This window comes from Hyaena hyaena, unplaced genomic scaffold (genome assembly GCF_003009895.1).
Source record: "Hyaena hyaena isolate Hyena2069 unplaced genomic scaffold, ASM300989v1 scaffold_471, whole genome shotgun sequence".
Lineage (NCBI taxonomy): Eukaryota > Metazoa > Chordata > Mammalia > Carnivora > Hyaenidae > Hyaena > Hyaena hyaena.
The window spans coordinates 1,335,733-1,351,332 of NW_024081102.1; the positions used below are offsets into that span (position 1 = coordinate 1,335,733).

At 48.6% G+C, this 15,600-nt stretch overlaps 1 protein-coding gene across 1 annotated transcript in view; it reads left to right on the forward strand.

Annotated features, from left to right (window-relative positions):
- The window catches only part of ZNF862 (zinc finger protein 862), a 39,180-nt gene that overhangs the window by 12,130 nt on the left and 11,450 nt on the right, over positions 1–15,600 (forward strand). The window contains exons 3-6 of the mRNA XM_039253916.1: positions 6–117; positions 2,245–2,349; positions 4,081–4,778; positions 6,256–6,433. Coding sequence (XP_039109847.1) covers positions 6–117; positions 2,245–2,349; positions 4,081–4,778; positions 6,256–6,433 — 1,093 coding nt within the window. The remainder of the gene's footprint in view (positions 1–5; positions 118–2,244; positions 2,350–4,080; positions 4,779–6,255; positions 6,434–15,600) is intronic.

A 15,600-nucleotide genomic window follows, 5' to 3' on the forward strand; every position in this document is an offset into this window, starting at 1 on the left:
CCCAGGCTCCTGTGACTTTTGACGACATCACGGTATACTTGCTTCAGGAGGAATGGATGCTGCTGAGTCAGCAACAGAAGGACATCTGTGGTTCTAACAAGCTGGTGGCACCAGTAGGTATGGGCCCCCATTCGCTTCCCCACCTCCTCCGTCTAGATCAGCACTGCAAATCGCATCCAACTAGGACACACTGGAGAATTTTCTGGAATCCTGCCATTTTTTTTTTCCAGGCCCGCTTACACTGTTCATCTGCTCAGTCCCATCTGTAACCTAACTGCACAAGGTTCGCACAGCACCTTGAAGCCTTAGCGTTTCCCATGGTGCCAGCGGAAAGCCCCACCCGTGGTCTGTGGATTTTGTTTCAGGTGCCCCTGGGGCACTGGCGGTGGTGAGCGATGGCCTGTGGAAATCTGGTCTCAGGCCCTGCCTCCACCACATGACACTGGTGTGATTTCCACCAGACTTTCACGTTTGAAGTCTTGGTTTTCTCTGTAGGCCTGTCGTAGAGCCTTGATGAGATAAAACCACTGAAGCCTTTGTGCCCACGTAGGTGTGTTTCATGTTTTCTATTTTCTGAATGTCCTGTCTCTGCGTCTGGGTAGACTTTCTGTACTATGGACAGAGGGGATCGTAATTCAACACGCGTGTACAACGTATGTACTATTTTCTCAATTCGTATGTTCTGTTTTCTCAATTCACTTGGATGACCACGTGCCATGCCTTTCTCTTCCTGTAGGCTTGGCCCCCGGCTAAGGCTGTGGGAGCCCTATCAGCTCTCTGAGGGGCTACAGCCTGGTTCTCCCAGGCCTGCCAAAACCAGTTTGAAAACTGCTGGTTCTTTTATTTTATTTTATTTTTTACTAATAGTTTATTGTCAAGTTTGTTTCCATATAACACCCAGTGCTCATCCCCACAAGTGCCCTCCTCCATGCCCATCTTCCCCCTTCCCCCCTACACCCATCAGTCCTCAGTTTGTTCTCAGCATTCAAGAGTCTCTCATGGTTTGCCTCACTCCCTCTCCCCCACTATTTTTTCCCTTCTTCTCCCCCATGGTCCTCTGTTACGTTCCTCCTAATCCTCCTATACATGCAAACATATGGTATCTGTCCTTCTCTGCCTGACTTATTTCGCTCAGCATAACACCCTCAAGGTCCATCCATGTTGCTACACATGGCCATATGTCATTCTTTCCCATTGCCATGTAGTATTCCATCATATAGATAAACCACATCTTCTTGATCCATTCGTCCGTTGATGGACACTTGGGCTCTTTCCATGATTTTGCTATGNTTTGGCTATTGTTGAGAGTGCTGCTGTGGACATTGGGGTACATGTGCCTGGAGGCATCAGCACTCCTGGATCCCTTGGGTAAATTCCTAGCAGTGCTATTGCTGGGTCATAGGGGAGTTCTATTGTTAATTTTTTGAGGAACCTCCACACTGTTTTCCAGAGGGGCTGCACCAATTTACATTCCCACCAACAGTGTAGGAGGGTGCCCGTTTCTCCACATCCTCGCTGAAAACTGCTGGTTCTTTTAAACCAAAAGTTGCACATAGTATCAGCTCATGGGCCTTTTTTTCGGCTTTCATCACTTTTGCTTGGTTTCTTTACAATGTTTTTGATTTTTAATTTTTTTAAGTTTATTTAAGTATTCTCTAGACCCAACGTGGGGCTCAAATTTCATGACCCTGGGATCAAAAGCCATGTGCTCTTCCACCTGAGCCAAACAGGTGCCCCAGTTTCTTTACAGTATTTAATTTGTCAATATTTAACCATTGGGGGTTTTCACATGGGCTTATGATTTCTGGTTTCTCTTGAAGAGCAGGACAGTCTGGCAGCGCTGACCCTGAATTCCTGGAGGGGAGCGGCAGCTGTCCCCACATGGGAGGCCACAGCCTCCCCACCCCGCCTGGTTTCCTCAATTATGTTGTCAGCCTGGCCCCTCTCAGCATTTGGGCTCATGAGCCTCTGTTCTGAGCCAGTAGTTTTCAAACCTTTTTAGCCTCAAAGAGGGACACTGTGCCCCTCACTGCATTCACTTGGTCCCAATTCTTTTAGGGATCTCATGGATATCTGAGTTTCATTCTGAGTTTCCAAACCACCACGCTAGAGGATCAAGATTCCTACCTGCGCCCTTGACCGATGATCTCACAGTGCAAAGGGGGCTGTCACAGACAGACCCTTCCTTAATGTTGTGACCAGGATCTAAGGCTTCATAAGTGCTTCTCTCTGTTCCTGACTCAGGACCAACTATTGCCAACCCAGAGCTGTTCTGTAAGTTTGAGCGAGGGCCAGAGCCATGGCTAGGCAGTGCCCAGGGCCAGAGGAATGTCCTGAGCCACCACCCAGGTGAGTGTGGACCCACACGGGAGGAGGGTTGCTTAGCTAGGTGCCAGGACTCTTGTCTTGTCCCTGGCTTCTCCCTGCGGCCTGCCAGCTCACATGTGACTGCTGTCCTTCCCCAGCCATCAGCATATCTGAAATATACATATCTCCCCCAACATCGTTCTCCAACATTCTCTTTATTTTTTTAAATGTTTTTTAATGTTTAAAAAATTTTATTTTTAACATTTATTCATTCTTGAGAGGCAGAGAGAGATGGAACATGAATGGGGAGGGATAGAGAGAGAGGGAGACACATAATCCAAAGCAGGCTCCAGGCTCTGAGCTGTCAGCACAGAGTCTGACTTGGGGCTTGAACCCATGACCCATGAGATCATGACCTGAGCCGAAGTTGGATGCTTAACTGACTGAGCCACCCAGGCGCCCTTCTCTTTATTTTATTTCTGCCTGAGAGTATATGTTGATTTGTAATGATACATTCTAAGTCCCATGAAGGCATGCCTTTGTCTTATTGACTCCTGTGTCCGCAGTGCAGAAAACAGTGCCTGGCACATAGCGATTGCACACTCAGTAACCAGTGAATGAATGAACAGATGTCTGCTAAATTCTAGGATTTATCTTGGCTTTCCTCCTTTGATAAGCCTGTCCTGTTGAGGGACTGGCTTGGCTAGAGCCAGGCCAGGTGACATTGGGTCATCGTATGAGGTGGCTGAGTTACCCAGCCCCCCCGGCGGAGAAAAGGGAGGTGGAACAAGCTCTTACAGAAGTCAAATTCAAGAGCCTGCTCTCCCTCGCCGGTCTGTCTCCGATGGATCACAGGGAGCCCGAGTTTGTTTTATTTCGCTTCCCAGTGCTTGACTCTTACTTTTGAGCCTGCGTACTCTTTATTAGCCACCTTGTGCCCCTGGGTGAGCTCCAGGTGTGTAGACTGGACTGTCGGCCTGGAGCTAATACCGTGGAGTCGCTGGCCACTGGGCCCATGCATTTACTTTGATGCACAAGAAATGGCTCAAGGGGACTCAGAGCTGCGTAAGCCAAGTTTCGGCTAAGGAGTGAATAAAGAAACTTCTAGTTTAGCTTGAGGAAGAAGATCTTTGTGAGTTGTGAGAGTTTTCACCTCTTGGAAGGGCTGTGGTGTGGGCGAGGGCTTTGTTTCTCTGGAGGGCTGAGGTAGCACCCCTGAGTGGAAGGTACTTAAACATGGATTGCGGTTTAAGGCAAACTCTGGGGACTAAAACTAGTCAGGAGGTAGGTCGTTCCCTGGGCCCAAAGATGCACCAGCAGAGGACAGATGCCTGTCTGCCTGGGGTACCATGGAAGGGGGTGAGCATGGAGATGCAGGATTTGGCTTTAGTCATCTTCGTTAACTGACATTTTATTCAGCGTTCTTATCCATAAATAAGTTTGAACTCCTGAAGATTGTGCCCATATCTTGGGTTGCAGAGATGAAACTGCAGAGGTCTTTTTGTCCAGGCATATCTGTCTTTTAAATTAAAAAAGGCGGGGCAGGGGGGGTGGTAGTTGCTTAAAGTTCATTTGATTTCTTAGGGGCAGCGGGCAGCGGAGGTGGGCCCTGGGGTGCTGGGGGTCTGAAAGAAGAGAATTCCACGCAGGCCTGTGTCACTCTTGGGTGTGACTTCCAGCTCTCACGTTTGATACACAGAGAGCCTTCCTGGGAGGCAGTGGCTCTAACCACAGGACTTCAGACCAAATTCCCCTGGTTTCTTTTCTCTAAAGGGAAAAGCCAGATGGGCTGCATGGAAGAAGCAGGCGGGCAGAGTCCGGCCATAGAAGCTGGACCATACCTGCCACCTCAGAAGAAAGCCTGTCTTTCCCACTTCAGCACGGAGCGTGGCAACACCGAGGGAGACTGTGCAGGAAAAAGCAAAAAACCCTTGAAACCCCGGTCGATCCAGAAGTCTTGGTTTGCGCAGTTCCCGTGGTTAGTCATGAACGAGGAACAGACGGCTCTCTTTTGCTCTGCTTGCCGAGAGTACCCGTCTGTCAGAGACAAACGGTCAAGGTTAATAGAAGGCTATACGGGACCTTTCAAGGTGGAGACGCTCAAATACCACGCCAAGAGCAAAGCTCACCGGTTCTGCGTCAGTGCCTTGGCAGCCCGGGACCCCATCTGGGCAGCCCGTTTCCAGAGCATCCGAGAAGAATCCGGAGATGTTCTGGCCAACCCGGAGCACCTCTTCGCGGCCGATTATCCCATGTTGTACCCCCCCGGGCCTCTGGGAGCCTATGAGAACATGGCCCAGCTCCTGCCCAGCTCCAGGGCTGAACTGGGGGACCCCGGAGGGGATGAGACCATTCCTGCATTATATCTAGACTGCATTTCTGAATTGAGGCAAAAAGAAATTGCTGATGGTGTGTACGGCGCCTCAAGTGTTAACATTGTGTGTAATGGCGCTGCCGAACCCCGCGGCCAGGTAATGTGTTTGTGATGATTGCTGTGTCTCCAGGGGAAGGATTCTGTACTTAGGACAACATATATTGCATGATGATGATGGAAAACTTATCGTAGCTACACCTGCTGCTAACATTATCCTGTTATGATAACCTAACCTGCTGATAGTGTACTAGGTGTTAATTTTATGTGCTTTCCGTGTGTCATCTCGTGTATTTAAGATAGCACCCCTCTTATTCTCATTTCCTTTTGCAGATAACAAAACATAATTAGGGGGACAGAACATTCTAACTCCTGATATAAAGAGAACATCTATATTCAGAACATCTTTATAATCTAGATAATCTTTATCCGGAACCTGAAACAGTCACAGAACTCAGGAAGTAATACATGACCACAAAAACAAACACAGAACTCTTAAATACTTAACTTCTAAACGTTTTTCATCTTTACCTTTGGACTCAGCACTTTGAAACAGTGTGAACTTTCTCCACACACGTTCTTTTATGTAAGGTTTTTGATGCCGCCCTGAGGCTGGTGGAGCAGGTCAGATTAAAATCCTCTCGTTGAGAGGAAACAGAGCATCAGGCGGGGCTCACGTGGCCAGAGTCCACCTGCGCCCGAGTGGGGCTGCCAGCCGGGCCTCCCTCCCGCCCCCCGCGCACCAGCGGACCCTAAAACTCTGGCTCTCACCTTGTGGGCACTTGGTCAGTGTCTCACTCTTTGCAAAGTTGGCTGTAAGGAAACTGTGTTCCCTGGAATTTTTGAGTAACCAGGTCCTTTGCCATTTCTCAACTATTTCACGTGAGCGGGATTTTACTAGAATTCATTTTGAGCACCCCTCTAGTATCCCAGCGAGAATAGCTCAGATGTTCTTCATCCCTAACCTGAGAAGGGCCCAGCCAAAGTTAGTAAGCTTGGATTTTTCCAGAGTCTAGAAAAGCGACAGAGCTCATTTCTCTTCATGTTCGTGTTCCGTCTAGTGTTCAATATTAGAAGCTAATAAATAGGCCTAACCGTTTATAACCTGAATTCCTTTAGCAGGAAGGCACATGTAGACCTAGTCACCGAACATAAGCATCTTTCCGTCTTCTGTACGACTTCTTCTTCCTTCCTATCACAGTGGGAACTCTCAGCAGGTGCTCCTGGAGGCTGACGGTTGCTGTAGTCACAGATGAGTAGAAGGCAGCTCCCCTTAGGACCTTACAGACAGGGGTGTAGTCGTGAGGCTCTACCAGGAGCCCTGCTCTTCATTCAGTATTTTTATTCCTTTCAGGAGGCCCCAGGATCAGACTGAGGCTCATTTTTTTTTTAACCTACTAACTCTGGGCCTCGCAGATTTGCTTCTTTGACTTCGGATGGGTACATTGATGCCTGAGTGCATCCAGGCCTCCCAAGAGAGACGGGCCGTGAGAAGGTCCTTAAGAAGGACCTTGAAAGCATCCGGCTGGGTGGCCGGCGTACGGGGCGTGTTGAGTGACTGCTGCTCTTTGTTGCAGGATCCTTCTGAAGAAGGGCTGTTTGAGGAGGTTCCCGTGGTGTTTGAGGAGCCCCCGGTGGTGTTTGAGGATGTGGCGGTGTATTTCACCCGGGAGGAGTGGGGCATGCTAGTCAAGCGGCAGAAGGAGCTGTACAGAGACGTGATGCGGCTGAATTATGAGCTGTTGGCTTCCCTGGGTAAAGATTCACATAGACCCCTTGTCTGCAAGCCCCCACCCCCAACACGGGAGCCCCACAGGGACAGCTGAGGCTTGCGGCCATCTACCCATTTCTACCCTCTCCCTGTGCATAGGCGGAGGGAGAGTTTATTTTTTGTACCTCCAAACTCTCTCCCCGCTTTGGGACCCTGTACTTATCCCCTCTTCATCCGCCCGCCCATCCGTCATCCATCCTCAACCAGACGCTTGCTGAATCCCCACCCCCACCCCCCGCCACGTGCCAGATGGACACCAACGAAGCGAGGTCTCTGCTTCTGAAGGGTGGCAGGTTTGGCGGGGGGGGCCGGGGGGGGGCGGCGGGGGGCGGTAGACAGACATTTGAATAAGAAGCTAGAGAGTAACACAGGCTCCATGAAGGAGGTTCTGGAAAAGTGCCCTGAGGCTGTTAAAGAAGAGGCATTTCATTCTGCTGGGCGGACCAGGAAAGTCTTTACAGACTTAACGAAGTCAAAAACCAGGCAGACGGAGAAGGAAGGGCATCCACACATGACGGAGGGAGGGATGGCCGTGAGCGAAGGCGAGGAGGCGCCTCCCCTCTGTCTATGCCGGGCCTGCGGCATTGTGCCCAGGGGCCGGCAGGGGCTGGTGGCCACAATGTCACCAGATTGGGCACCGAGACATGAGGAAACTTCTCGGGAGAGTGCTGTCTCCTGCCTCTGCTTCTTCTTCTTCTTCTTTTTTTTAATGTTTTATTTATTTCTAGGAGAGAGAGAGAGAGAGAGACAGCGTGAGCAGGGGAGGGTCAGAGAGAGAGGGAGTCACAGACTGAAACAGGCTCCAGGCTCTGAGCTGACAGTCAGCACAGAGCCCGACGCGGGGCTCGAACCCACGAACCGTGAGATCATGACCTAAGCAAAAGTCGGACGGTTAACCGACTAAGCCACACAGGCGCCCCTCCTGCCTCTGCTTCTTATTCTCTTTGCTCCCTGTCCCTCCACCCAAGGTTCTCATGTGTCATCAAGATGGGAAGACAACTTTTCATCTTCTAAAGCCCTTATTTACTGACTAGCATAGACGGTAACAGCCACCTTCCAGAACGGGCGTCTGGACAGGACTCAGGAGTCCCGGCAGCAATCTGTATCATGACTTCTGCGGACTAAGGACTAAGAACATTTGTGTCTTTTTTTTTTTTTTTTTAATGTTTTATTTATTTTTAGGAGAGAGAGAGAGACAGCGTGAGCAGGGGAGGGTCAGAGAGAGAGGGAATCACAGACTCTGAAACAGGCTCCAGGCTCTGAGCTGGCAGTCAGCACAGAGCCCGACGCGGGGCTCGAACCCACGAACCGCGAGATCATGACCTAAGCGAAAGTCGGACGCTTAACCAACTAAGCCACCCAGGTGCCCCAGAACATTTGTGTCTTAATTCATGCCCTGGATCTTGGTTTATCCTGCCCTTGATGTGCAGCTGAGATCTGGGTTATTTTCTGAACACTCCTGACCTGTATGCTTGTTTCTCTCATTGTTCATAATTTTTAAGTGGCTCCCCGAACATTCAGAAGTGATGTAAAAACTATTTTCTTTTGTGGTAATAGAAGTGTTGGAATCCTGCCTTAGGCCCAGGGCACCTGTACAGAGTATACTTCAAAGAGCATCACTACCCCTAGAACTGTTTGTTTTTACTTTTTAAATATGTATTATTTGGGCGCAAGTGTAAGCGGAGGAGGGGCAGAGAGTTGGGGACAGAGGACCCGAAGTGGGCTCTGTGCTGACAGCCTGTCAGCACAGAGCCCAATGTGGGGCTCAAACTCATGAACCGCAAGATCATGACCTTGGCTGAAGTCGGACGCTCAACTGACTGAGCCACCCAGGCGCCCCTATAACTGTTTAAAAGCAGTGAGAATGAAGGGGAAATTCATTTTTAAGAAGTACACACCGACGCATGAGAAGGTGGGCTTTCCTTGAAAGGAATGTGCATTAGTGGTGTGCTCTGCCCTCGGGACCCCTGTGAAAAGTTGTCACAAAAGCAGCGCTAACTGGTATTGTTGACAGGGTGTCTTCCCCCGTCAGGGTTGACAGTGCATGACGTAAGCACTTCTGAACTTACGTAAGGTAGGAATGGGGAAATCTTTTTTTACATATATATTTTAGTTCTTTTTTTAAAGTTTATTTTGAGAGGCAGAGAGAGAGAGAGAGAGAGAGAGAGAGAATCACAAGCAGGCTCTGCACTGTCAGCACAGAGCCTAATGCAGGGTTCGAACTTGCAAACCGGGAGATCATGACCTGAGTCAAAACCAAGAGTCAGACACTTAACCAACTGGGCCCCCTCAGATGCCCCCGGAATGGGGAAATCTTAGCTACCTGGGAGAAATAAGGGACAGTTCAGTCTTGGTGATGCTTAGTTTGGATGAACAGTAAGTATAATCAGAGGAAGGGCAATTAATTGTGCTTGAGGGTTGCAGGCAGGAGTCAGGGAAGAGTTTATAGAGAATGAGGACATCCTCTTCAGTCGTCTGAGAAAATGGGTACAGAAGTCTAGAAACAGGGACACCTGGGCAGCCCAATCAGTTAAGAACCCAACTGTTGATTTCAGCTCAGGTCATGATCTCATGGTTTGTGGGAATGATCCCCACATCAGGCTCTGTGCTGACAGTGTGGAGCCTGCTTGGGATTCTCTCTCTCTCTCTCTTGCTCTCTCTCCCCCTCTTCCTCCCCCTACAACTCACACTCTGTCTCTCTCAAAATAAATAAATATTAAAAATAATAAAAATAGGTATGCCTGGGTGGCTCAGTCAGTTAAGCTTCCGACTTTGGCTCAGGTCATGATCTTGCAGTTCGTGGGTTTGAGCCCTGCATTGGGCTCTGTGCTGACAGCTCGGAGCCTGGAGCCTGCTTTGGAGTCTGTGTCTCCCTCTCTCTCCCCATCCCTTTCCCACTTGTGCACTCTCTCTGTCTCTCTCTCAAAAATAAGCATTAAATTTTTTTAAATTAAAAATTAAATTAAAATTAAAAATAAATAAAAGCATTTTAAGGAGCCTTGAGAATGTAAGTGGGGCCAACCATAAATGATTTGTATATTCAAAAATGGCCTGTGTTGGGGCGCCTGCATGGCTCAGTTGGTTGGGCAGCCAGCTTCGACTCAGGTCACTATCTCATGGTTCGTGGGTTCGAACCCTGCGTCGGGCTCTGAGCTGACAGCTAGCTCAGAGCCTGGAGCCTGTTTCAGATTCTGTGTCTCCTTCTCTCTCTGACCCTCCCCTTCTCACACTGTCTCTCTGTCTCAGAAATAAATTTTTTAAAAATCCCATCCATTTTTTTAAAAGCGTTTTTTTTTCAAATGTGTATTTATTTATTTATTTTTGAGGGGGAGAGAGAGCATGAGTGGGGAAGGGCAGAGAAAGAGGAGGAGAGAGAATCCCAAGCACAGAGCCTGACATGGGGCTTGAACTCACAAACCGTGAGATGATGACCTGAGCTGGAATCAAGAGTTAGCTGCTTAACTGATTGAGCCACCCAGATACCCCTTTCCCATCCATTTTTAATGTTACTTATATTTTATCTTCAAATACTCTGATGATCTGCTTATCCTGGGTATTACAGGAAACTTCTGTGTTTTTCTTTTATTCTTATATCTGGAAGCAATAACAGTGGTATGTGTATTCACTGAGCATCTACTGAGCATGGATCCTGAGTTGAGTCTCTCATATATGCTCTCTCTAATCCTTAAAGCCAACCTCTAAGGCAAGTAGTAGTAGTATTTTCAGATGAGGAAGCAGGCCTGGGAATCCCAGGCATCTGCCTGGAAAGCAGAGAAACTGAAATTCTTTCTATTCTGTGCATTACTTGTGGCACATACTCCATCCATTCCCTGCTTTGTAAGTGTTTATTGCCACTTGGACTCCATCTCTTCAAGATTGTGCTAATCAAATTATTAATATTCTAATAGTAACAACACCAAGTATAAGATGAGATTATTTAAGAATTCAAACAGTATAAGAATTTTTTCGAAGTCTATACTCCCATCCCCAATCCCTGTTGCTGGAGGCTACTAGTTTGCCTGGCTCTTTCAGACCTTCTCTGTAGGTCACTGTAAGTTCCCTCCGTCCAGGAGAACTGGCTGGAGAAATTTATAACTATTGTATCTGTTTTTAAAAAGTCTCGGGGCACCTGGGTGGCTCAGTTGGTTGAGCATCTTGACTCTTGATGTCGGCTCAGGTCACGATCCCAGGGTCATGGGATCGAGCCTTGCACTGGGCTCCGTGCTGAGCATGAAGCTTGCTTGAGATTCTCTCTCCCTCTCTGCCCTCCTCCCCTGCTCAGCGCTCTCTCTCTCTCAAAAAAAAAAAAAAAAAGTCTCAATTTGATGTAGCTGACCTTAATATTAATTTCTGTCAGTTGTCTGGCAGTTAAATTGTATAGACTGAAGCTTTTCAACAGAGAGAATGTTTCCAGGGTAGGCCCACCTACCCATCACACCCTCCTCGGCCTCATCGGCTGTCCCAGCAATAGGGCTGAACCTGTAGAGGACAGTCACTTTGTTTATGGAGAAAAGAAGAGGTTCACGGTTTGTTTTTAATGCTTTCCTGTTTCACCCTTTTCTTATGCAGACTTGCTTATTTCGAGCTACTTATTACTCTACAGACTTTCCAGCTACGCTTTTATTTCCGTACTTTAAATCCTGGTTTCAGAGTTTGGTCATGTTTGATGATGTCTCTTGTTTTCCCCCCAAAAAGAATACTCACTTAGATCCCACTGTCAAGAGACTCATATTTGTCAGTCACAGAAGCGGACATGCCAGTGTACGGACTATGTGGTAGCCCTTGTTATTATTAGTAAGAGTGTCATCCCGTGCCAAGGGGCAGGTCACGCACTTCAGGTGGGCAGTGCCCTTTCTACAGGTGAGGTCGTCACCTGCAGCCAGAGCTCACAGAGCTGGGCTCAAGAAGTCGTGCCACTAGGTAGAAACCAAAACCAAGTGCGAGGGCCTCGGTGAGAGAGGAGCAGGGGCTCAGATGGCTCGTGCGATGTGTAGGAGACCAGCTGCTGTACGCCGGGCCCTGGGAGTAGCCCCCAAGTGGGGGCCGTGCAGGAGCGAGCGAGCCAGCGAGGCGAGGCAAGGCGCCAAGGCAGCATCTCCCAACTGACTCATGGGTAGGGCCTGCTAACCTGGGGATGGAGTTAGCCTGGAAGGATCAGAGGTCCGTCTTTGCGAGCCAAACCATTTCTATGGACTTTTATGGAATGTCTGTGTGTGCATGCGCCGCACGTGTGTGCCTGCGTACGCATCCTAGAGTTAGGTCCCCTTGGCCATTTTTCCATTACTAAGACTTAGAAAAATTTGTTTGAAACTCCCCTCTGTATCCCTCATTCTGAACGGCACAAAAAGGAAAGGGTGTGGCTGCATCTTAGCCACAGCTTCCAAGAGGTCCAACGGGGGCTCAGTTCTCCTGGGCCCAGTGTGGTGAGTGGCGGGGCAGGCAGAGGTGGCTGGTCCCCAAGGAGAATAGAACTGAGGCGAACAGATTCAGGAATGTTCAGTCTCCTGTGTGTCTCTATTTATTGTTTACAAACATTTCTTCCTAATTACGTTTGTTTGTCATCTAAGTGGTTCTAACAAGACTTCTAGAACACAAAATGACAGTGCCCTATGCCAGCTCTCTCTGTTGCTGGATCCTCCTCCCCAGAGTCTTCTAGCTGTTTCTTCTAGTAACGTGCCTCATTTTTTCTGAGAAATATACACAGACATTATTTTTTCAAAGAGCGAACCTCATAGTTTGCACTCATGATACAGCTTTATTCTTTTCCATCACTACTTGTTTGGATCAGCTCTGTGTGTGTGGCTCTTTTTTCCTCACCCTTTCGGTTGTCAAAAGAAAACTCAGAGAGCTTTACACGATACTAGTGTTGTATTGAACAAGGAATGACCTGTTCATGAATAGGGAGGCTTCACACCCAAAGTGGTTAAGAGCTTGGCTCTCAGTAGTTAGAGTTCAGGAAGTACGTTGTTTTGGTTTTCTAAATTGTGATTGGTTACTAGAAACTTACATTCTTTTTAGGGTATAGCACTGAGCAAGTTTTCTTGTCCGCAGCCGACTGGCTTGGAAGCCTTAAGGTCACGGTGTCATGAAGAAAGCTTGTTTTCTTTAAGGTCAGTGTCCCCATTTAGGCAAAACTGGAGCAGTTAAAGATTTGATTACGTGATTATTAGCCTTTGGTGTAGGGGGTCTATTCAAACTGTGGCCTCCATGGGGCACCTGGGTGACTCAGTCGGTTAAGCGTCCGACTTAGGCTCAGGTCATGATCTCACGGTTTATGAGTTTGAGCCCCATGTCGGGCTCTGTGCTAACAGCTAGCTCAGACCCTGGAGCCTACTTCGGATTCTGTGTCTCTTTCTCTCTCTGACTCTCCCCGCTCATGCTGTCTCTCTCTCTCTCAGAAATAAATAAAACATTAAAAAAACAAAAAACTGTGGCCTCCATTTTGGTTTCCCTTTAACCGGGTGAAATCAGCTGCCCCACAATAAATAAATAATACAAAGTTAGTGGCTACGTTTTTAACCCAATTATTTTTTTTTAATTTTAAAAAATTTTTTAAAATCCGAGGCAGACTTCAGGTTCTGAGCTAGCTGTCAGCACAGAGCCTGACGCGGGGCTCGAACCCACAAACCGTGAGATCATGACCTGAGCCGAAGTCGGATGCTTAACCGACTCAGCCACCCAGGCACTCCTAACCCAATTATTATCTTGAAGTTCTGGAGGTCAAGAGTCCAGATGGGCTCAGCTGGGTTCACTGCTTAGGATCTCACATGGCCAAAGTCAAGGTGTCCCTCAAGACTGGCTTCCTGTCGGGAGGCTCTGGGAAGAATGGCTGCCAAGTGCATTCAGGCCCTTGGCAGTATCTAGTTCCTTTTCAGCGATAGGAAGCAGGTCCCTGTTTTCTTGCTGGCTTCCCACCAGCGGTCATTCTTGCTCCTGCAGGCTGCCCTCAGGTCCCTTCCATGCCACCTTCTCCATCCATGGGCCAGCAACAGTGTGTCACATCCTATTGGTGTTTTGTTTTGTTTTTGAAAGTTTATTTATTTACTTTGAGAGAGAGAGCGTGAGAGTGAGTGCAGGCGTGTGAGCCGGGAAGGAATGGGGGCTGGGGGGGGGTTGCGGAGAGAGACAGAATCCCAAGAGCAGGCTCTGCTCTGTCAGCACAGAGCCCAACACGGGGCTCCATCCCACGAACCAGGAGCTCATGACCCGAGCCAAAAATCAAGAGTTGGACGCTTAACCGACTGAGCCACCCAGGTGTCCCCGTTTGATGCTTTGAGGCTCTGGCTGCCTCTGCTTTTAAAGGGCTGATGTGTATGTGAAGTCACCCACATAACCTCTCTTTTGCCACGTCATGCCACGTAACCACGGGTATGAGGTAGGGTCACAGGTTCCACCCACGTGGCAAAGGGCAGGGATCAGAAAGGGCCGGGGTCCCTGGAGCGCGTGTTAGAATTCCGCCTACTGAACGAGAGAATGTTCTTTTTCTTGAGTGGTACGTGCAGAAGTATTTAGGGATAAACGGGGTATGAAAAGAGTGTACTCTCACTGGTCACATACCACCTATGTAATATTTATGTATTCGTCATACATGTATGCAGAGAGAGGAGAGAAAGGGGGGAGGGGAAGATGCATGAACACATGAACGTGAGAAAGCAAACAGGACAAAACGTAAATGATTGGAGTTCCTTCTATTATTATTGAAACTGCACGTAAATGGTACAAAAATTTACCCCCTCTGCAAAGTTAGGAAGTAAAAGTGTAGTCTTTATCTGGACTTCATCTAGAGCTGAAGCTTCTTGCCCCTCCCCCCCAACCAGCCTCCGGTCTGGAATCTAGAGCCTTGTGGGAGGAAGAAGGGAGTTCTCCTAACCCCCACCTGTCCGGGGACTTCTGGTGAGTCTGTGGGGGGTGGGGTGGGGGAAGCAGTGGTGGGCGAGTGGGGAGAGGACAGCAGAGCTTTCACCTGGCATCTGCTCGTGGCTGGATAGTTGAAAGCTGGTTCTCTGGGTGGGTTTGTGGGCTCTAGGCCCCACCGCCGTCCCTCACTGACGTCCGCTCTATACAGGCTGAATGTCTGCTTTGGCTGTCAGCCCCATAGTGGCTCATTCCTGGACTCTCAACAGGCAGTCATGGGCAGGGTCCCTGGAAGTGGCCCGAGGCCTCTTCTTTTTCCCTCAGGGGCCATGTCTGAACCATGGAAAACACTTATGTATCCTTTGCTCCAACAAAGCCTAGGAATGTAGGCTGTTCCCAACATGGCCACCATGAAGGAGCCCGTCAGTCAGATTCTGCCTTTAGTCTTTTCCAGGCCTGGATTCATGAGGAGCCCCATCACCCAGGAGATAAAGGTCAGGATGTCATTCCCATTAGGCTTAAGGTCAATGGAAAGTAGCCCATGCCACCCCTCTCCATGGTAGGGGAGGGGGTCTTCACAATACACTTGACATCTCTTTCCAGAAACATCTCTAATATCCAGCTTCCTGACCTATTCACTCCCAGTGCACCGACTCCTTCTTTGCATCGAGGGCTTGGGTCCCAGCCCAGTGTTTCAGCCACCCTCTTTCCAAGTAAGGCCTCCGTGGTCCAGCTTTGGGATGGGGGACAGTTAGCGCCTATCTTTTTTGTTTTTTGTTTTAAATTTTTTTATGCTTATTTATTTTTGAGAGAGAGATAGAGGCAGAGCGTGAGTGGAGGAGAGGCAGAGGGAGAGGGAGACACAGAATCCAAAATAGGCTCCAGGTTCTGAGCTGTCCACACAGAGCCCAGCGAGGGGCTTGAACTCATGAATGGAGAGATAATGACCTGAGCCCAAGTCGGACACTTAACCAACTGAGCCACCGAGGTGTCTCCTATCTTTTGGACCTTGAGCCAAAGCAGGCAGGCCGACCCACACTTTAATATGTCTATTGCTATCCCTGGTTTGGCAATTTTAGAGTGATATTCTCTCTCAATTCATATGGACGATGGACGATGGCCCTCTTACCACCCTGGGCCACCCCTCTGTCCCTCCTCTCAGAACAAGTATATCACACTTTTTTGGTTAATTCAATGTAAATTATTTGCATAATTATGATTATGTATTATTTCTGATCAAAGTGGCATAGTATGATGATTTCCTTTGTTGTAGGATTTTTTTACCCCCCAAATTGAA